This window comes from Acanthisitta chloris, unplaced genomic scaffold (assembly GCF_000695815.1).
Source record: "Acanthisitta chloris isolate BGI_N310 unplaced genomic scaffold, ASM69581v1 scaffold9633, whole genome shotgun sequence".
Lineage (NCBI taxonomy): Eukaryota > Metazoa > Chordata > Aves > Passeriformes > Acanthisittidae > Acanthisitta > Acanthisitta chloris.
Genome location: NW_008666576.1, coordinates 46,963 through 69,120, shown reverse-complemented (window position 1 = coordinate 69,120; position 22,158 = coordinate 46,963). Strand labels below are relative to the sequence as shown.

Here is a 22,158-nt window from a genome sequence, read left to right as displayed (position 1 = left end):
AGGAATTAAGTCAGGGCAGGTCTGTGCCAAGTCCCTCTGGCTCTACTCTTTTCTGTAGAAGCCCCTATCTGCCCATGGGAGCTGTTGATTTGACTGTCTGTCGTTTCTCCATCATGAGCAATAAGGGGGGACGTTTCCTGAGCCCACAGTTCCTATTACTTCAATATTCCAGTCTGGTTTGGCAGTGGAAACACCAACTAAAAGAACCATCAACACAAGTGAAACTCCAGAAAGGTGACATTATTCATCAGAGACATATGGAAACTACAGAAAAGCTTGGTTTAGGTGTGCATTTGCCAAAAGATCAGCTTCTAACTCCCCAGAGAGCGGAGGTATATTACCAAGAGGAACGATTTCTGCTTTGAGTGACCTGGTCTAGAGGAAGGTGTGCCTGCCCATGGCAGGGGAGTCTGGAACTAGATGATCTTTAAGGTCAAACTACTACTCTACCAGACTTGAACTCATATCTGACAACATTTTATAACTTTCTTAACTTCTTGGGCTGACACACTCCCCTAAATTTTTGTGACTGGTCAGCCATCACCATCAGAACAGGAAAAATTGGAACTGAAGTCATTGCTCTCAATGCCTGGATTTTAGTCCCTGGTCAGACATACACTAAAGTGTTTCTTAGAGAAACAAGAGCTGTTATTGAGGAAAATAAGAAAAATAAATTTCAGAGTTAACTGCTAGTCTAAGGCTCAGGGCAGATGGTGAATACAACTAGAAAGTCCACTGACAGATTAAACAGAGAGCAGGTGTGAACACTGGTATCACAGAAGCACCTGGCATGCTAGCTGCTTCTTGCACCCAGGTACTGCTTTCTTATCTTGGCTGTGTTTGCAAGGGAAAATACTTGTGTAGGTGCCCAGCTCCAGAAATGGTCACTGGCTGTGGGTCATGAGCACAGGGAAGCAGCCATCTGCTTAGTTACCACCCCACAGGAAGGGAGCTCCTGTACCCTCTCCAAATCCACCTGTGTCTGCACAGTGCAGGGAGCCAGGTCTTGTGCCTTCAATAGGGAGCTTACACATCTCGCTTGGAACCAGAGAACCTTAAATCAAGCCACTTAGACAGCCCAAATGACATAACTGCAGAAAATAAAACCTCTGGCTACATTTACCTGTGTCTTACCAAACATCCTTCCATTTATTTTTCATATCAGAAGTCGCTAGCCCGTTGTCTTGTTGAGGAATCCACTGAAACTAGCATTTTTTTGCAGGTAGTGTAACCTGAGCAGCTACTGAGGGAGTATCTGGAAGCCACCCTTTCTTTTGCAGCTACCTTCCCCTTATCTTTACACCATCATCAACTCGGCTCTCTCTTCAGTAACTAAATCAGCACAGGAGAAAGTGTTCAGCACTTCTGGCTGTAATCCCTGTTCAAACAGCTGTTCTCAATCCCCTCTAGAGAAAACCAGGCTATTTGATCAATCAGTTCCCCCACCAGTTTGCTCTGTCAGATAACAGGCAGACCTTCAAGATACCAGCCTCACCCAGGATGCCAACCTGCAGTCAGACATTTCCAAATACCTGCAGTCAGACCATCAGCTGCCAAGATACTGCCTGTTTTGCACAAGAAGTGCTGAATTTGTTAATAGCAACTGGAAAATATCCCGATATTTGCACAGGTGCATGCAAGCTTTAGCAGTGGAATGAATCATATATTACATAATATGAAAAAATAACAGGACTACAATATTAATTCACTATATATTATATTAATTTATTTTTCAATTGAAAACATTGAAAATCAAATGCATTGTTTCCAGACCAGACATGGCTCTCACTAAAATCTTTTATAAATACTGTATGTTTCTCAAGTATAAACAGTACTGTGCTGTGTTACCTTCAAAGGTGCTCTTGGAGTTTTTTTCAATAATTTACTGACCACAGTAACATCTTTCCTTCCTGGAGACCTTACAGTTTATTGTGAAAGCCTTTAGAAGAAATAGGAAGAAAAAAGAAACATACAAAGACAATTCATTTTTTAATTTTCTGTGCTAAAGCTGGAACAGCCTTCTTTTGTTTATTTTCTCCAGCATACAATATTTTTCAGAGATTTTTTGCATTACATTAAAATGTATTACACAACTTGCATTTCCAAAACAAAGATACAGATCGCTCTTTTCTTGGAACTCTAGAAGAATAAATATATCTTTAGATGGAATCATCCATAGTTCTTTTTATCAGTTATTCTTGGCTGTTTTCCACAAAATAGGGCATTACCAAACATTGTTCACAGGTTATATACAGGCACCTTTCTGAGCCCAGATCTGTAGCAGAACTTCCCTTGCTGCAGAACTGCTTAGCTTTGGTCACTTCTGTCACACCAAATTACATGCCTGCGTAGGACAGATGGAAGGAATCAGGCAGTGTGATTGCTACACCAGCAAAACCATCCCACATGGATGCACTTTACATTGGCAAAAGAGCACTTTAGCCAGCCTAGTTTATCACAGTCAGAGGGCTATTGTTCTTCTAGGAGTTCTGACAATACAGCTGTGCTGGTAAGACTTTTTCAACATAGCTAGGCACCGATCTTGGTCAGCCATCAGAGTTGGGTGAATGTTCCACGACATAGGACACAGAAATTAGCATGTCAAGTAAGGGATCCAGTTTCTGTCTCTTGAAATGATTAATCTAAAATGCTAAAATAGAAGATCTAAGATAATGCCTCTTCTTGATATTTTTCTCCTTCCTTCCCTCCCCACCTCCCTGTGCATCCATGGGACATAGCAGCCATCTCCCCAGCTAGTTGTCTGTTTCTCTCATGAGCTCATTCCTACTCTCTATGAGATATCTAGCAGTGAGGTCCATATATTAAGTATAAATTACATAAAGCAACAGTTTATTATCAACTTCTGGTTGTCCTGCCTCCCAATTTCATTGAATATCTCTCTAGTTATAAGACACAACATATAGCAACTTCAGACACAGCCTTCTGCCTTCAGCTTAATCTTTCTCTGCAGTTTATGTATAATAATCCCTAAAGAAGTGCTTTCTTTAGGAATTTTTTACACATATTTAGCCTACAGATATAACACATGAATCATAGAAGATAAAGATGACAAAAACCTAAAAGGTGATCTGAAGTAATCTGTGGTGGTGTCCCCCATTGTACAACTTTGTTCTAGAGTCATTTTACATGCTCTGAGCAATAAAAAGCTAAACAATGCATTTATAAGCAGTCTTCCCATTTGCTTCATTTCATCTGTTATTTCAGCCATTCTGGAGCCAACACTACAGTTTTCAAAAACCTTAGTATTTGCATATTGAAATATGCACACATATCTAAAATCAGTTTTCTTAAGCAGGCTGATAAATTTAAGATTAATTCTATATTTCTCAGTCACTATTTACAGAGCAGAAGTCTTCATGGAATCAAGGAGAAGTTGCCATTCAAATAATAAAACCCATCATATGGTTAATATATGTATTCTCTATCAGGGTTGTTTAAAATATCACGGTTGCTTCTAGGAGTAGTGTTGGAAAGCAGAGGCTGGCACGCATTTCTATTTTCTCTTTGAAGCCTGAAGTAAGATCTCATTTTGTACAGACTATTCCTGTATAGCTGTGTTAGGACAAGCAACAAATTATCTTGGATTTTTGAGACACCGAATGACATTCAAAGCTTTTGAATTAAAAAAAACCGAAACAGTAATACAAAAGGTTTCCAGAGAACATAAGTAAGATTGAATGCAGTTTATTCATCTGTAGGAAGTTTATTTCAGAAAGTTCTCGTGTGTTTCTATTGGATCCAGATAGCCTGGTTCATAGTGCTATGTGATCAGAAATTTAAATCACTTGAGGCTGTATTTTCAGTGGGCAGCAGATAATGCCTGATGACAGATCATTGGCATTTTGAGAAAACAAAGGTATTTCAGGCAAATCACAGGTGTTTTGATACTTGCACTGTTTAGATATCACTTACCTAATTTTCACACAGCTTGTACTACTTCCACAAAAATTACTAGAAAACCAGCAGACATGGGTGTCTCAGTGAAGACCAACAGTAACAAAGATATAGAAACATAGAACAAGTTTTTACATTCCTGATGACTAAAATTGTGTTTTAAGCGCAATAGCATGAGAACAGCAATTCACTTACGTGCTCTGTGTTACGTATTCACTTACTTACATTTCCATGCAAAATTACTGAAACTCATTAGAGAGATCTCTGTTGCTTTATCATCATTGGCTTTATGCTCCCTCCACATCTTTCCATTTGTGTGATTTGATTTGCTCAGATAACCTAATGTCTTTCTTACAGGTTTAGGTAAATAGATCTTCCACAAATCTGTCCAAAATCCTGCCAAACTGCTAGCATTGCTAATGCCCAGAGCAATGTCCTGTATAAAAGAGAAACAACATGAAAGATGCGTTAATCTTTAGCCTTGTAACCCAAATACCTTCATTGATAAAGGCTATTACAGTGATTTTCCAGAGAGGAGTTGTCTGAGCATGTGGCTTTGTTCAGACTGGTTTTATTTGCTTTTCTTTAGAAATGACAGATCACGTTGAGCAACATTTGCTTCTAATCTGCCCAGAGGTACTATTAGGGGCATGTCCTAAAGCTCAGAAATACAGTATAGTCTCCTGTAGCAGTGTTGACAGGAAGGTGACAAGACTAGTCACACAAAATTACCTACCCTTTCTTCAAGTAAGAACTATTTTTTTCCAAATGATTACTACTAGTATTAGCTAATACAAGTAGTATTAGGTAAACATATGCATTGTCTTTAACAACCTTGCAAATCTCTATCTTTTAAATCACTATTTTTCTTCCTGTAAACTAAGATAAGCTGTAAAAACATTGAAAGAGAGGCAAATGTTGGGACATTCTTAAGAAGTATATTTGTTTCTCTGCTCCACCTACCAGAAAAATTTCTACTTCCAAATTACCAATGAAAGCAAACCAGGCACGGAGTTGATCTAGTGCTAATTAAGATAGATGGGAGCAGGATTGTCAGTTAGTACAAGTCCCCACTGTGTCATTTAAGCACACTTATAAGGAGGTAGATTTAACTTCAGACTGGTTCATCTGCTCAGCATGCTGTCTGCTCATCCTAGCTAGGTGTAAGGGGTCAACTGTCATGGGTTGGAGCAATGAAAGCAGTAACCTATGCAAAAAGCAATCTTGCTCTATCCTTAAGGACATGGTCTAGTGGTGGACTTGGCAGTGCTGGCTTTATGGTTGACTTGATGACCTAAAAGGTCTTATCCAACCTAAAGAATTCTATGATTTATTTTTTTAAAGTCTTCATTCTGCTGTTTCTTCTTAATATTCTACAATTCCAACTCCTCCATCTAACTCTTAGAAGCATTTGGTCCCTAATTTCCATTTCAATGCAGCTGAGAGTAGGTTTGTCTACAGTATTTTAAAATAAAAGGAATATACAAGTTGTTTTTACTTTGTTCTTGACATGTAAGATTTGTTTATATTATGTAAGCATGAAAGCAAGTAGCTTCTCATGCTCATTCCTACAAGTCACTTTACACATCACATTACAGTGTTTTTTCCAAAGCAGACTGTTAAGTCTAACCACAAAGCCATCAAGCACAGGACTAGCTCTATTTCAAATTACTGCAGCAGGTAGGCACATCACAGACAAACAGGAGTGGCATTTCCCAAACAGCAGCATCTTTGTCATGAAATAATAGCAGAACAACTGCATAGCACAAGGATGTAAAAATGGAAGCAGATCTTTGCACAAGTCCCACACCTGAAAATGGAGCACCCTCCTATGGCAGAAACCATCATTAGGCTGCTAAGGAAATTGCCTCAAATTCAAAAAATGCCTTTCTCCAGGGGCAGTAGCCAGGACACTTTCCTAAAAGCTAGTTTAGTTTCCACAGCACTGTAAAGTATGAGAGATCTTTCTGTATCATGAATCACCAGTTTCATTCTCTCTCTTTTGAACAAGTCCTTTGTTTTCTGTTTTAAGAAATATATATACTTTTAGTTTTGGGAGTTTTGTTGCGATTTTCTTTTAGATAAGACAAATGCAGCAGCATCTTGCAGTGACAGATATTTACAGCCTAGGATGCTGTGAAATCTCTAGCTGCCACAGAGTCACATAAAATCTGTCTGTACTGAACAACCTGAGGACCAAAATGTAGGAGTGGTCGAAACACAAAGAAGGGGCTTGGGAGTACCAAGAGCTTATCCCTGTCCAGAACACAACCATTGTCTCAGCAGGGGAATGCAGAGGCCATGGCTGGACATGCCAGGATGCAAATGTGGTTCTTCATAAGGCAAATATACTAATGTTGTCTGCAGTCCAGGCTGGTGTGGACGTATCTGTCATTCAAATGTACCCACAGCCCACGGCAGCTCTTGCCCTGTAGAGATGCTCAGCATCACTCTGTGTCTTTCTCCCCAGCTTGGCTGCATTTGCTCAGTGCTGAAAATTAATTCATCAAGCACAGTAGGGCACTGTTGAGAGGGAGAGGAAGAACCTTGTTGACCTCAGGCTGTGGCAAAGAGTTGTTCAGGCACTGGCATGCAGGAAGCCACTGCCCAGTATTGGAGTCTGGGAAGAAATGTTTTGGAGAGGTCACCACATCCAATTGAGGGAAGGACTGTGTCGGTCATGGCTTAGCTCCCAACTCAGTCACAAACAGACACAAATTTGCTAAGCCTGCCAGCTTAGTGGCTTCATTGACTTAGACCTCGAAATGCAATGTCTGTAATGTAGCCCTCCTCTTCCTACCTCTATACTGGCCTGAACGTCATCACTGGAGGTCGAGGTTCTTCTGTAGACTCTTTTTTTTAGGAACTTGGGGCCTAATTTAAGGAGATCTCAGTTGGCTCACCTCAAAGATTTCCTTCCTTAAATGTAAAGCATCAAGAAATTCAGCTGATGTGCTGTCACTAGGCTGGTTGCAATCAGGCAGTTCTGTGAAGCATACCAAAGGAATCACCAGCTCCTTTCTACAAAACAAAACAAAACAATTCAGTTGAGGAAACAGAACAAAAACAAACACAGATGCATCTTTATTAGAGTGAAAACTACATCCATCACAGATAGATTTACTGTCATATTTGCTGGTTTTCTTTTTTAAAACCTTTATTTCCCTTCCTAAAGAGTTCTGGTTTGGGCAGTTTCCATTAATGAGGCCTCTGTCCTTATCTAGACCATAATCTGCCCTAAATTAATTTTTAAAGAGGTTTGGGGTTTTCTTCGGTATACATGATGTTGTGCACTTTGGAAATACTTGCACATGACACACTTTTTACTAGTTTGTTGGATTTTTTTAAAAATTGTATTCTCTATGTGAGCCATGAGATAATGTCTTCATCACATGTCCTTTTCCATATTTTTTAGGAGACCCTGAAAGCTTTTGACCGGGAAGTAAATGCGTTTGTGGACTATATGTTTGGACCTCGAGGTAAGCTGCTCCACCTATAGCCCTTTTAGGAAATAATACATTTACAGATTACCACTAAAAAAACATTCAAAATCTTCTGTCTGAGTAACTTCTCATTGAAAAATGTAAACTAGGCAGAATCACAGTATTTGCAGGAACACATCGCTGTAGGAAATCTATCAATGCACTGCATTTATAAAAAGCAAATAGATTTTTGTTTTGACTGACATAATGCTATCTGTAGTGCCAAGTAAAACCAACCATAGATTATAATGAAGGTGAAAGAAGAAATGGAACTGAATTTTTTTTGATCACTAGATTTGTGATTCCTTTGTTTCTGAGAATGTCAAAGAAATTCAATTTTACATCCCAGTGTGGAATAAAAAAACCTGAAAACCTGGATATTTTTGAAAGTGTAAGATCTGTTTTGGGACTGATTCTCATTCATTGTCCAGTTTGTTTGGTCCAGCTACTTGTTAAATAGCAAAATTCAGAAGGATGCTCAGAACAAAAGCAACCTGCAGAATCACATCCAAAATTTCAATAAACCAATAGACTGGGTGGGAGAACACTTTTGACTTCCTATTATTGTTTTCTGGCATAGTAACTGTAGCTTGGAAATGCCTCATGCTTTGTTAGGACTGAAATAAGTAATAGTAAAAAACCCCAAACCCTGAAATAGGACAGCAGGTGAGGACAGAGCATCAAAGTCAGAGCTAAGAGAGCCAAGCAGCTAGAGGAAAGGGGTAAGACAGGAGCTTAGACAACACAGTCTTCAGACCAGGACTCTGCAAGGCCATCTTGCTGTTGATAGAGGTGAGCTTAAACATTCAAATTCAGGAATTTCCTTGCAAACTTTCCCCCCTGCTTAAATCCAGAACAGCTGCCCATGTGGATGAACGTATGCTTATGTATTCTCAATTTGTTGCAGCAATGTCCTCCGTGTCCCAGAAACAGTTCTTGCTTAATTAGAAGGACAAGGGAAAAGTGTGGTGTTCTTAAAGCAAGGATTCTCATTTTTCTTTGCTGGCTAGATGGCTACAGAATCTTTTCTATCATCTCTGCACTAGATGTGCAGTTTGAAAGAAAGATTTCTAGTGAAGCAACACTGAACAGCTTGGGAATTGCAGCAGAAATGACTAAAACAGAATACGTTTTCTTAATGGCTTCTACAATAGTGCATTTTAATATTGACAGAGAAATGTGATCAGAAGCATAAAAGTACTACTTTTTGGTGTTTTGTTTTTCAAATGGGCATGATGTTGCCTTTCATTCCTCTTTCCTTGTTGGTCCAGACAAATTGTCTGAAGGAATGAACTGTAGTTAATCTAATGCAGAATAGGACACAGATCCCTTTGGGCTTTTAGGAAGCCCTTCAATTAATCAAGTATTATTTGTATTGCTTGCCAAGTACATCACCATCCTTCTCCAGACATCAGTGCTGAAGATAGCATTGTTTGTCCATGCCTCTTCACTCTGATCTTTAATTTAACTTGTGGTGTAATGACACAGTATCATACATTTTGTGAATAGCATAGCTCCCTCCAGTCTGTTTATACATATAAATAATTCACAATAAACTGCAAACAGTTTTAAACTGAATGACCCCACAGATGAATATCTAATGGTTTTGAAGCTTACCCAAATATCTAAAACTACAAACTGTTTCCCTTCTTTCTTCCCACCAATTTTCATTCACAGTACACACTTCATTCAGCAACAAGGTGGATTAAAAGGGTAGATAACAGCACCCTATTCTTTTAAAAAACAATCCCATATTTATGGTTTATATTTCAGGTAGTAACTCCTGAAATACCATAGAGGTCTTAGTCATCATTACCAGATGTGGCTGAGAGCATGAGAAGAGACAGAAAGCTACATGCTAGTTCCCAGAGGCAATCTCTTGTCACATTGGTAGTACCAGGTTAACACAATCTGCAGCACTGCCCTGCTAGAATAAGGGACTGAATAACAAAGACCTGAAGTTGATTTTTATACATATATATATACACACACATATATATACATAAATATGTATATATATACACACATATATACATATATATACATATATGCATATATATAGGCATATTTTAACCTTCAGTTCACTAGTGTCTGCTGGGCATTGTACACAAAATTTACCTTTATGTTTGCTTTTGAACTAGCAGACCAAGTCCTTTGGATCAGGGAACAGAAGCCATATGCAGGCCCATCAGTCACATGTCTTAATAAGAGGTGGTCTTACAATTTGGTGTTGGTCCATATTGTTCATAGGCTCAAGGCAAACTGAGAATGAAAAAGCTGTATTGTTCTGTAAAAGAGCATTTTTCCAGGGTCACCTTCATCTACAAAATATTGTTTGGTGTTATGCAAAATTAAGGAATAGTGACTTCTGACTTGAATAGTGACTTAACTAAATCTAGTTAACTTGTTGCTTGTTTTATCTGTGAAAGAAACAGAAGTGGTCAAGAAGGGATATATTTTTTATAAAGTTATGATAAAGTAATGAGCACGCATCTTCTCCTCAATGGATTGTAATCAGTAGCAAGGCACTGGTGCAAACCCATCTACCCTATGCACGTAAAAAGGCCTGAATCTACTCAGACACCAACTGGCCAAAGCTATTCAGAAACTTGAATCAAAATGTTTCTAAACCTCATTGATAAAAGCCTGATACCTTTAAAGAGCCTGGGAGGCTTGCCACTCATTTCAAAGGAGCCAAGATTTCACCCCGAGGGTTTGGCACATCATGACCAGTGACCGTGAATGAGCTTATTCATGGAGTGATCAGAGCTAGTGGGCGCCTGCTCCTTTCCCTGCTGTACTCCAGTGCTTTCCCACTGTGGCTTTATTCGCTGCTATGGTCTCAATTTCAGCTGCTGTGTGAGTTCAATATTGTAAAAATAATCCTTTCTCCTATTGACAGCATACCTTTATAGCACTTGAACACAGAGATTTAACTGTCAGTCAACAGAAATACTTTTCATCTCTCCTTTTTCTGATAACTTCTTTTGAAATATATTCCCTTTGCTTCCCCCTTCCTGACACACACAAACCTCCCTCCTCTTGTCATTCAGGGGTAAGCGGAAGTGGAAACAAAGCAGTCACGTTCGTTGGCTGCCATTCATGAACCACTTTCTGCCAACAACTGTCTTACCCTTCAAGCTATCAAGGTTGTGGTGGAAAATAATCAGGAAGGGTACATTTTTAACAATTTCTCTTGAAACTGAAATAGTATAGACCTTACAAATACTTGGCATGCTGACCTGAACCCGCACGCGATTTCTGCTTTTGTGTGGATCGGCCCACATGCTTGTAGCCACTCACAGCAGAACGAAAACTTTCTGAGGGCATACTGGGGCAGAATTTAATTTGTTTAGTTTAATTTGGATTCTGAACTCTTCCAAATACTTTTCCTCTTTGAGCAAACATGCTGTTTTGTTATCTACTGATGCCAGTTGGCCTTTGTGTATGTAACCTTTATGCACCAAGTGTTGCAATTCTTGGGTGGGAGACCTTTCTTTATGTAACAGTCTTGCTGACAGGACTGCTTTCTACATCTTCATTTAGGATACCAGTTAAATAAATTAAATCCTTATGCTCCTAAAGCAAATACTCTAAAATATAAACACTTACGTGCACAACCTTTACCTGTCCTATGACTCCCGTGTCCCATTGAGAACCCATATGGGAGCAGAATCACCTCAAAAACATTCATTCCAGAGCTTCAGATTTGGCTTCTGAGCTTTAAGAGGGTGTTGGAAGTGTTTCATTCTCACACCGAGGAGATCCTAAATAAGCACTGAGATTTGAAGACCTAAAACAGGTGTTCTAGCTTGGTAATGCACAACAAAGCAAGGCTGCCCTAAAAGGAAGGATTATGCTTTGTAACAGACAGTTGTGCTGCTGTGATGGCTTTAATCCCACACCTCTCTGCTTCTAGAGTTTTTTGGGAGTCCAAAAGAGAGAGTCAAAACCAGGAGAGCATTGGACTTCCATGGTATTATAGGTCTGGTTGAAAGTCCTCCTGCAAAAGAGCTAAAATCCCTCATGGAACCAAAATTCAACAGATGAATGTTACAGCGACTGTGATGAAAGCAAGGGGGGAAATGGAAGAAGAGTGTAATACAAAGAAAGCTGATGTTCATAGCCTGATTCATAAGCAGATTACTCTAACACTTAAAATTTCACCTTACGTATACCTGTATGCATATTTTTTCTGAGGGAAGAATAGTCAGAAATAGAGTACAGCAAAATTGCAATCAGTTGTTAAATGCTTGGGCACATTTGCTTTGTGTGTCATCCATTGCCCAGTCCTTTCCAAATTCAACACAGTCAGAAAAACAGCAAAATGTGTTTTTCATTCACTGTGAATATCTTTTCTTCTTTTACAATTTTTAACATAATCTTGGTCTTAGTAAAAAATAAAGTAAGTCATTTAAAACATTTTCTAAGTGCAAAAGGCATCTTTCTAAGAGCAGAAAGGACTACTTTCTGTGTGACCTGCACAATAGCCTCTCACTGACTTATTTTGTCACTTACTCCATAAATTGTGGCAGATTTAAACTTTTTTACAAACTAGCCATGGTGCTCCCTTATTCTTTCCATAGATAAATGGCTGAAGATTGTTGCTGTGGAAATCTAACTCTAGATTTTGCCCCATCTTGAGGAAAAGCACAGTCCTTTTGCTCATGCCATGCAGTTGCTCATATGACAACAAAGCGGTGCCTCCAGATTGGCATCTAGGATTAGGCTTTGCTCATACACACTGAACTATCTGATTAATGCCAATGGGATTACTTGTGTGAATAAGGCAAGCAGGATTTGACCTTAATATTTCATTTCAGGACCAGGCAAGTGGGACAAAAACTGTGAGAAAGCAAGACCTTGCCAAGCCAAAGATCTTTGATAACCATCAAAGTGAACCTTTGCCATTTGTTTTTAATATTTAATGTTTTGGAAGATTCCTCCCCTTGCATAAATGCTTTCTAGAGAATGTTTTATACTTTTCTGCTTGTATGGCAAGTGCAGAATTAAAATAATATACAAGTTGGCAACATTACATGCATACTTTGTATTAAATAGTATCTGTAAATTGTCCATTGAGAAGATTAAGATAGGATTTAAGTAAGTATTACATTTAAATAGTAAATTGCATTTTTTAAAGTATACAGGAATGTTTTTTCTTTTAATTTTCTCTTTACCATTAAAATTACTTAATTTAAGTGACCTTAAATTATAAGGGAATTCCATGCAGTTTTCAGACCACATTCTCTGAATTAGCATGCAGTTTTGGTGAGGTAAAAGCAGTGGATAACTCTTGCTAGAAAAGCCTGGCAGATTCTTCCCTGTCACGCTTTTAACAGATTTTTTTTTATGATGCATTCTGCCTTATTTTAGCAATACTTTACCATAGCCTTCTTAATTGCCTGCTCTGTGTATTTCTTCTCAGATGCCAGGGTTAGAGGATGGTTCCTTTTGGACTCTTACCTTCCCACATTTTTCCTTACTGGAGCATATCTACTCTGCATATGGCTGGGCAACAAGTTCATGAAGAACAGGCCTCCCTTCTCTCTCAGGGCTCACCTCATTGTGTATAACCTTGGGATCACATTGCTTTCCTTGTATATGCTCATAGAGGTAAGTGTTCTTCCATGCAGTGTGGCTGAGAAAGGTGAGCAACACACAACTTTTAGCAGAAATATCTTAGTGACAGGTAGTTTAGCTAGGAAATTTCAAATCCACACAAAACAAACTGAAGATCAAAAAACATCCCTTAGCAATTGGACAGCGAGTTGTATGGTACCTTCTAAGATCATAGATCTTGGCATGTTTTAACTGTCCTTCCCGAGCTGCAGTCCACACCTGGGGACAGCTGGCTGCTACCAGGACTGTGTCTACAAGCATAAATTTGAATCTGCAACAGTCACTCAGCTCAAACATGCCAACACCACGTTCTTCAGCAGCTGTGAATAAGCCCATGGATGGGTCTTATTCATATGACTGTCTATGGAATGATTTTTCCATGTACAAATGCCCATACTTAAATATGAACAGATCTATAGAGGAGAAAAAGTATTCATTAACTTATGATATTGGCAATTCGATGTTATTTTTCTGCTCTTGTGACTTAGAAGATTTCCTCACATAGTCAGATAGTAAAAGACAGATGTTAAAGCCCTGCCACTTCACCCAAAAGCAAGTGCTGTGGGACTTGGAGACTGAGTATGGTCACATAAAATATTTCCCAAGTACATAGCAGGAAGGAACATGCTCACATAAATCAGGATCTGTTCGGAGATTTGAATGCATCTGAAGATTTTGCAAGAGCAGAGGACTCAAACAGTGCTCCTCCACAGACAAGTGTTTTCACCTCCCCAGTAGGAGCAGAAGCCAAATATCACTATTTGGATATTATTTGGAAGCTGCCCATTCTCAGCCTTGTGATAACTGAGGTACTTATAATATTAAGGTGTTAACATATATTACTTGCAGCCCTTAAAACCAAACACTAGAAGACAAAAACCACACTACGTTTTCTGACTTGGCTTAAGAAGGGCATGAGAAGCCCTGGCTGAAGAATGTGCTTGGTTTCATGGTGTGACCTGTGGAGGTGTGAGCTGACACTGCTGCCTTGGCCTGCACAGCCTCATGACATTTCTTGCTGCCTGGGCTCCCAGCCACAACAGCAGTTTCCATGAGAAAAACAAGGACCAAATTGTTCTGTCAGCTGGACAATAAACTTTTCAGAAGCCAAACAGGACCCCAAGGGTTTAATGTTTAAATTAATTTCAGCTAAACACCAAGTGACTGGCCTGGTCAAAAGGCTGAGCAGTGGTTTTGGTTTGTGCCTTTGTGCAAAGAACAGATTGTGCTACACAGAGCTTCATCCTGGTCAGATCTTCAGCTGGCTTCAGATGCTGCTGCGGGTGTCTGAGAGTGCAGGATAAGGTTTAGAGTAAAGGAGAAACCAGCACAATTGCTGGAAGGTTTGATGACTCCATACTGATTGTCCTCCAGAATTTAAATTAGCTCTTTGATGTTCAAATCCCCATTTTGCTTGAAGGTATACAGATAATGTCTCAGGACATTGTAGCAGGACCCAGCAAAAAGGATTAACTAAATAGAAAACAATATTGATGCTCCTTTCCCCTTACAGGCTGATTGAGCCTGCCACAAGTAAATAAATGAAAGAATGAAGAGAATTTTAGCTAGACTCACTTGCATGAATGAAACAAACTTGGTTTTGGCCGCCTTCACATCCTTGTAGGAATTGTATTTAACCAGCTCCCATTCAGCTGCCTCACTGCCCTGTCCTTCCTGAGGCTGATTTTGTTGCAGATGGCTGCTTCGTTGTGTTAGTCCTCAGATTAGTCCCTTGAGACCGTGATTCTAAGGCTGGAGGCTGATGATTTACACCTCCCAGACTGCAGCTGGGCATGGCTGGCAGTGCCAGCTTATAGCTCCCCATTCTGCATTTTTTGGGAACCCAGGGGACATGATGACTGATCTGCAATTCCAGATGGTTTAATGCAGATCTCACTCTTAGCTCTGGACTGCCAGCCAGGCTGGTTTTACACTGTACAAAACACACTTCCACAATAGGGGCTCTGTATTTTTTCATAGTCTACTCTGCTGGCTCCTATCACAGCTTCTCCTGTGGAGGAGCAGAATGGAAGTTAAGCCTTGCAGACCTGCCTGAGGTAGTTGTACATCTCTGCAAAGAAAAACAGGCAAATGGGAGAGCATAAATCATCTTCTGTACTGAATAAATTTTGAGAGATTCAATATTTCAAAATGTCTAATTTCCAAAGCTTCTCTCTGCCCCTTATTGTCCCTGTCCTTTGTGAACAGTAAGCTCTTTAAGGCAAGAGTTACCTATATTTAGAGCATTCTGCACAGTGGTTTCTTATGTAAACACAGCTGATCCCTCCAGTAAGTGTGATTCAGAATTAATTCCTAGTTAGACACATCTATAACAGTTGTTTTATTCCTCCATCCTCCCACTGCCCCTAAACCCCTCTGGTCTCTGTAACAGATATAAATCACAACATAATAAGCTCTACAATAGAGATAAACACACTCCCCCAAAAAAATAAAATCATTCCCTCCTCCCCCTCAAAAAACCCCCCACCCAAACACACAAAAACCACTCCAGTAATTAGCATTGTTGTTCTTGTCTCTTCTTTGTTTTGTTTATAAGGTGCCACACACCATTTCTTGCAATAGCTCCAGAATGGAATGGGTGCTTCTTAAACATTCAAAACAAAAAAATATCTCATTCAAAAGAAAGGATATACCTCCATGTGCAGACTTCCTCACGTGATGGCTTTAATAAGAAACATGGTAAGCCTGCAGATGGGGGTACCGATGCTTCCATTTTCATCTCCTCACCCTCATCACCTGGCTAGTTTAGCTGTCCCTTAACAACAAAGAGTTGATTTGTCCAACTTCAAGGCAGGAAGAGAAAGGTTATAGCAAAGAGTCATAACGAAAGGGCTGGTTTTAAATCTCTGAGGACAGATTCATCTTTTGAGCCAGAGCTCCATGTGCTGCACCATGGGCATGAACTATGCGGGAGCCGATTTTAGCTCTGTGAGCTTTGAGGTCAACCAATCCGCAAAGTAGTTGGAGGAACAGCTCCAGGACAACTCTAAGATGTGCCATGAGCATAAGGTCAGATACCCCTACTATCCCTGAAGGACAAGGTCTAAAGATAAACAGCTCTGCCCAGCTGCACTCATCCTACTGAGATGTCTCAAAATTTTTGTGTCAAGAAAGAGTTAGGTGCATCTGAAGGCCTCCCAGAAGAGCAGTTTATTACACCTTAATTTAGACTTCTGAGTTAGGCAAATAGATTTTCTTGAAGTTGTCAAAAGCACTTGCCTCTCCCTATTGAGTATGATGGACGAATGAGCACTTGGGTTTGGAGCATGTTTTTTTCAAGTACTCAAAACTTAGATGCAAGTCTTGTATGTAAATTGGGCAGGCTGCACTGCCAAGGAGGCAGAAGACAATTCCCTCCACCCTTGCTGCTACCAGGGAAACCTGCATCAGAACTTAGTGATTGGTTGCATACTTTTCTGTACCATTAAGTGTCCATAGATCCAGATCAAGTCTACTGATCCAATAATTTTGAGCAGCATTGCCAAAAATCTGTATAAGGAGAAACATCACCTTTTATTTTGATAAAATCAAAGCTTTTAGCAATTTTACTGAAAAAAATCTATGCCTTTTCTCTACAGAAATCTCTGCCTAAGATCCTAAAAGTACCAACTATGAGCAGAAAACCAGATTACTGTGAAAAACAATCATGTCTTTGTATGTTTTAAAATTATTTCATCTACAAGTCAACTCACAAACTACACTTCAGGGATGCAGTCTAAGGCACCAGAGACCACAGGATAAAACTCTCAAAAGTTCAATGATAAACTCAAACTGAAACAAAGGAGACCAGTGCTGATCTCTGAATTGTACAATTACTCAGGTGAGGATACTCTCTCTCATTAATAGGAAAAGACATAATCTCTGACATGGTCTTAGGCTGCTTTCCCCAGCAGTAAGTATCACCTCTGCCCTATTTAAATTAAATCTCAGCTGGTCATCAAGGTCTCACCCAAGTCCTTTTGTTGATCAAGCACTGAGAAAACCAGGACGTTGGCACCATTTGTGTCAGATTAAAAAGGAGATCTAGAGATAGGCATCATTAGCATAGGGGTGGCGTGATGTCTCAAGCTGCCTGTATCCCCAGGTAGCTTCACAGACTTATTACAAATCCTATGGATTTGTAAGCAAGCAACCACCTCCATATGGAGGAGCAGGACTTGCATGTGAGGACCCCTTGATTCAGAGCAAAGGGAGAAGTGCAGAGCTGCACAAGTACTGATAGCCCAAAGCATTATCTAAAGAAGCCAAAAGAAAAATCTTTTACCTTACAGGATTAAACAAAATAAAAAGGAATAAATGAGCATCACTTTACCTGTTTCTAGGAGCTGAAAATTAATCCTACAGTAAGACCAACTTCTGAATTGTAGTCACAACTTGCAGGTGCCAAGACGATGTGAGGATTCCCAGGAGAACCAGAACTGCCTTACGTGTATCCTCTGCTAGGCAGGAAAAGGTCAGAAGTGCAGTGCTGGCACGATCAGGGCCACCAGCCACCACTTTTAGCCCTACACACTGCAACTGAGATTACAATCTCACACATTACTAGAAAGCCAAGTATAAATGCCTGAATTTGGTGCAATGGGGCAAAACAAAAGGGACAAACCAAAAATAGAAGGACTGCTTGAACTCGCTTTTATTCCATCATTAGAATGGCTGACATCAGAAAGATTTGCTTCCTAGCTGTGCGAGTGCTAAAAAGATTTAATTTGTGTAGCAGAAGGTCTAAGTAAAGTTTTAACAGTGCAGGTGATGAGGAAAGGTAAAAAAGACATAGATCTGAGCCAATTTGAACTGCCCTGGAATTTTAATATAAAAATTCAACTTCAACATGTGGTGGGTCTTTTTTTAAGATTGTGAATTTTTTTTATTAACTTTTTCATTAATCGTTCAGAAGTTAAGAAATGTAAATTAGGCACAGAAGTACGGAATGATTCTTGACCCATAAGAATTGGTGCTGGAGGTGAAGGCTTCCTTTCAAGTAATTCTTTAATTAGGACAGAAAGACTATCTTAACCTTAGGGGAGCAGGAGAAAAAGAACAAAGTGAAAAACCAGAAGAGATCAGGTGCACTTCGCTATCATTTGAAGATGGGAGAAGTGAATAAAAACCCACCTAGACAGTAAAAGGTCACCAAGAGTGCAGTGTAAAGCAGAAATATAAGGACAAGAGCAAGCAGCTCTTTTGAACAAATAAGAACTTTGTGTGAGTTAAATTACCAGGTGTTCCTCTATCTTAATCGAATAATTTGTTTGGAGAGCTGAGGAGCTGACTTTGCTGTCCTCGCCTGCAGTTATTCTATCTGGACATGTCCTCCCTTCTCAGTTTTCATCCTCTGTTTTCTCTGTGTCTTTCACACTGACCTTTCTGAGCTCTGCATTTAGGTAGAACATTTAACCTGATCATCAAAAAAAGCAGTGCCCTGGATCTAACCTGCACATTCAAATAGAATTCAGTAGAACTTGATGGAAATTAAGAGTAAAACTTTATATGATAAGGTTTTTCCCATGTGCAAATCTTCTGATACTATCACTTGTACCACAAAATAACATACGGGAGCTATTCAGAAGAGGAGGTGTTATCAAAGACTTGTAGAAAATAAGCCTAGAAGGGATTTCTTTTAGCCTATTCCACTATCTCAGACAACAGCAACACTCTCAGTAATTCTAATTCATAACTGATTTCAAATAATTTTGGAGTCATTAGTTAATCCTTCTATCAGTCTCTCATTTAAACAATGGGTATAAAATGGAACTGTTTTTTGTTTGGCACAACACAACCACTAAGTTGTTAGATTTGGGGAAACAAAGGGAGTGATCAAGTGGCAGGGCTCAGACTAGGCTTCTGGAATCCCCTAGTCCTGGGCTGAACCATCTAGCCCACACTGTTTCCTGATAGGGTTTACAGTCTTGCCAAACTATCTGAGATCTTCAAGGCACAGAGCAGCAATCTGGAAGAGCAGACTGTTCTGCATCTCAGCTATCCATCTAAAATCTGGGATTATACCACAATTCTTAGAGCCTTGTCTAAAAATAGGCAGCATCTATAGAGAGATGTTCTTCAAAAAATACTATTCACAGATGATTTTACAATTTAATGTCCTAGGGAAAAAAAAAACACCACCAAAATAACCCACCTGCCTTAAAGCTTTATAGGTCCCATTAAAGACTGATCTAGCGACAAATCAAAGATGATTAACAGTACCTTCCTCTATACATTGAGTTATCATGTACAAATGTGATGGCCTCAGTAGCATTGTGACATGCTTCATCCCAGCCTCTTGGGGATAGGCAGACAATTCAGAGGTTGCACGCTTGTGGAAGTGAGTCATGTTACAGACAAGGAGCTGATTTCTTCCTTCAAAAACTAAAAAAAGGAAAGTCAAGTGAGATTATGAATATCTGGCCTCTGTTTATAAACACTGACAATCTTTTGAGGCATTCCATTCTAAAATTCATTTAGAATAAAAATAGGAAGAAAACATAGTCATTCCTCTCTTGTTCCTGAGACATTGTCTTGAGTATTTGCTTAGACTCCTTTTCCTCTGGATGTGGCCATCAGGAAACTGCTTTTAGGACTGTTCTGTTCAAGTGTATAGAGCCAGAGAGGAGCTGCCATTCACAAGGACTAACAAAAATCTCCTACAGCCAAGGGAAATAAGTGATTCATAGCACTGCAAGTTAAACCCTTCTTTGTGCTACGGACTACTCTCCTTTACTTAGTTCAGCAAGACCTCCATTGGTTGAGAACAGTGGTCAGATCAAGTTGTTTTAATTGGCCTGAGGGGTAGGGTGCCTCAGAAAACCCAGTAAAACATCAGCCATAATAATGTCAAGAGGCTTCTTGCTCCGTTTTTTTTCCAGAAGGACGCTAGTGCTTATCCTCCCACTCTGAACTTTTAAGAGGAATTTCAATTATTTGAATACTAACTCCATTATTAGCTTTTGACTTTCCTTCTGAATTATCTCCATATAGACAGACAATATACTGGATAGACTATTTCAGTTGGGAGGGACCTATAGTGCCCACCTAGTCCAACTGCCTGACCCCTTCAGGGCTCACTAAGAGCTAAGGCATGCTGTTAAGGGCATTGACCAAATGCCTCTTAAACACTGACAGGCTTGGGACATTGACCATGTCTCTAGAAAATCTATTCCAGGGTTTGACCACCCTTGTGGTAAAGAAATGCTTCCTGATGTCCAGTCTAAACCTCCCCTGGTGCAGTTTTGAACCACTCCCATCTGTCCTCTCACTGGATCCTAGGGAAAAGAGCTCAGCACCTCCTTCTCCACTTCCTCTCCTCAGAAAGTTGTAGAGAAAAATTGAGGTTGCCCCTCAGCCTCCTTCTCTCCAAACTCAACAAGCCCAAAGTCCTCAGCCACTCCTCACAGGACATGCCTTCCAGCCCTGACAACAGCTTTGTAATCCTCCTCTGAGCACATTCAAGGACCTTCACATCCTTCTTAAATTGTAGGCCCAGAACTGCACACAGTGCTCAAGATGAGACTGTGGCAATGCTGAATGCAGCGGGAAAATCCCCTGTCTTCACCAGCTGGTTTTGCCATGTTGGATGTACCCCAGGACGTGGTTTGCCCTCTGGGCTGCCAGGGCACACACTTGGCTCATGTTGAGCTGCTGCTGCCTGGCACTCCCAGATCCTCTTCCACAGGGCTCATCTCCAGCCATTCTTCCCCCAGTTCATACTTGTGTCCATGTTACAGTCCTTGGTGCCAGATCTGGCATTTTTTCTTGTTCAGTTTAATGCCACCGGTGATTACAGAATGCTCCAATCCATCTAGATACCTCTGCATGGCCTGTTGTTCTTCAAGAGAGTCAGCAGCATTTGCCCATTTTACACCATCAGCTAACCTACTAATGATGAATTCAAATCCTGCTTCAGATCATTGATAGGTATATTGAACTGCACTGGCCCTAGAATTGAGCCCTGAAGAACATCACTGGTGGCTGGTCATCAGCCAGACATAGCCAGATACTGATAACTCACCCTCTCTTTTGCCCTGAGACAAGGGGGAATACCTTATGGCTTCCAGACATTTTCTCTCTGAGAAAAATCTCTGTGCATGGTAGGGCTTTCTACAACTCAAAGAGCACAGAGAAACTGCAGTCAAGAGAAATGGGAATATCAGTTCAGAAAAAACACATTGCTTTCCTTTCTATCTGTAAAGGACAGATGCAAGAACAAGCTAAAACTGTGAGATTTTTGGAGCTGAAAGCTTAAAATGAGCAGGGCACAGACCCCTGGGCTGGGCTTCTGATGTTTAGTCTTTAAGGTGAGTGGCTTACATAATCATCTGCCTGCTGCCCACCCCACCACTGAAATTTCTGAGAGAGGAACCAGTTTTCTTCCCTGAACAATGTGGTTCTCCATTTATAAAAGTAAGGCATGAGTTGTACTGATGTGGCAAAACAACTCTTGCAAATCCTCATGCTATTTACACTTGAGCAGATGAATAGAAGTCATTTATTGGTGTAAAAACTGAAACCTGTTAAGAACAGCATTAGGGCAACAGCAAAATATGAAAACTCTAAGTTATTTAGCTGAAGTTTTTCACAAAGCAGCACTTTCCCCTTTACATGATCTTCAAACAACATATGTTTTAATATTATTTTCAGGAGAGACTGCCAAGAATTTTTCTCTAGAGGGAGAATATTTGTATTTTGAAAGAGAGAGAGGATTTCTGATCTCTTTAAAACATGCTGCACTTGCACTATCTCTGTGTGATTAATAACACCATCACCTCTGCAGAGCTGTGAGTGCACAGTGTGTGAAAGGGAGCATGGCTGAAACAGTACAAGTAATGTATGAGTTTGGTATCACAGAAGAAGAGACCTGGTAACAAAACATCTCATGTCAAGGTACCATCTGCTCCAGATATGCAGCTGGCTTATTTAGCACCATTGGGTAAGCTGCTTACCTTCCACACCATTGATAGCCAACATCAAAGTCAAGGCCCAGGATCACCAGGATCCCCAAGAAAAAAATTGATAGCCAACATCAAAGTCAAGGCCTAGGATCACCAGGATCCCCAAGAAAAAATTTTACACACTCTGCCTTCCAAGCTTCCCCACTTATTTTTTATTAGGCAGTTAGCCAGAAATC

At 40.0% G+C, this 22,158-nt stretch overlaps 1 protein-coding gene across 1 annotated transcript in view; it reads left to right on the top strand.

The window, feature by feature from the left end:
* Nucleotides 1-7,335: 7,335 nt before the first annotated feature.
* ELOVL2 (ELOVL fatty acid elongase 2) overlaps nt 7,336-22,158 on the top strand; it is a 24,257-nt gene continuing 9,434 nt past the window's right edge. Inside the window, exons 1-2 of the mRNA XM_009072182.1 lie at nt 7,336-7,394; nt 12,826-13,013. Coding sequence (XP_009070430.1) covers nt 7,379-7,394; nt 12,826-13,013 — 204 coding nt within the window. The 5' untranslated portion in view covers nt 7,336-7,378. The remainder of the gene's footprint in view (nt 7,395-12,825; nt 13,014-22,158) is intronic.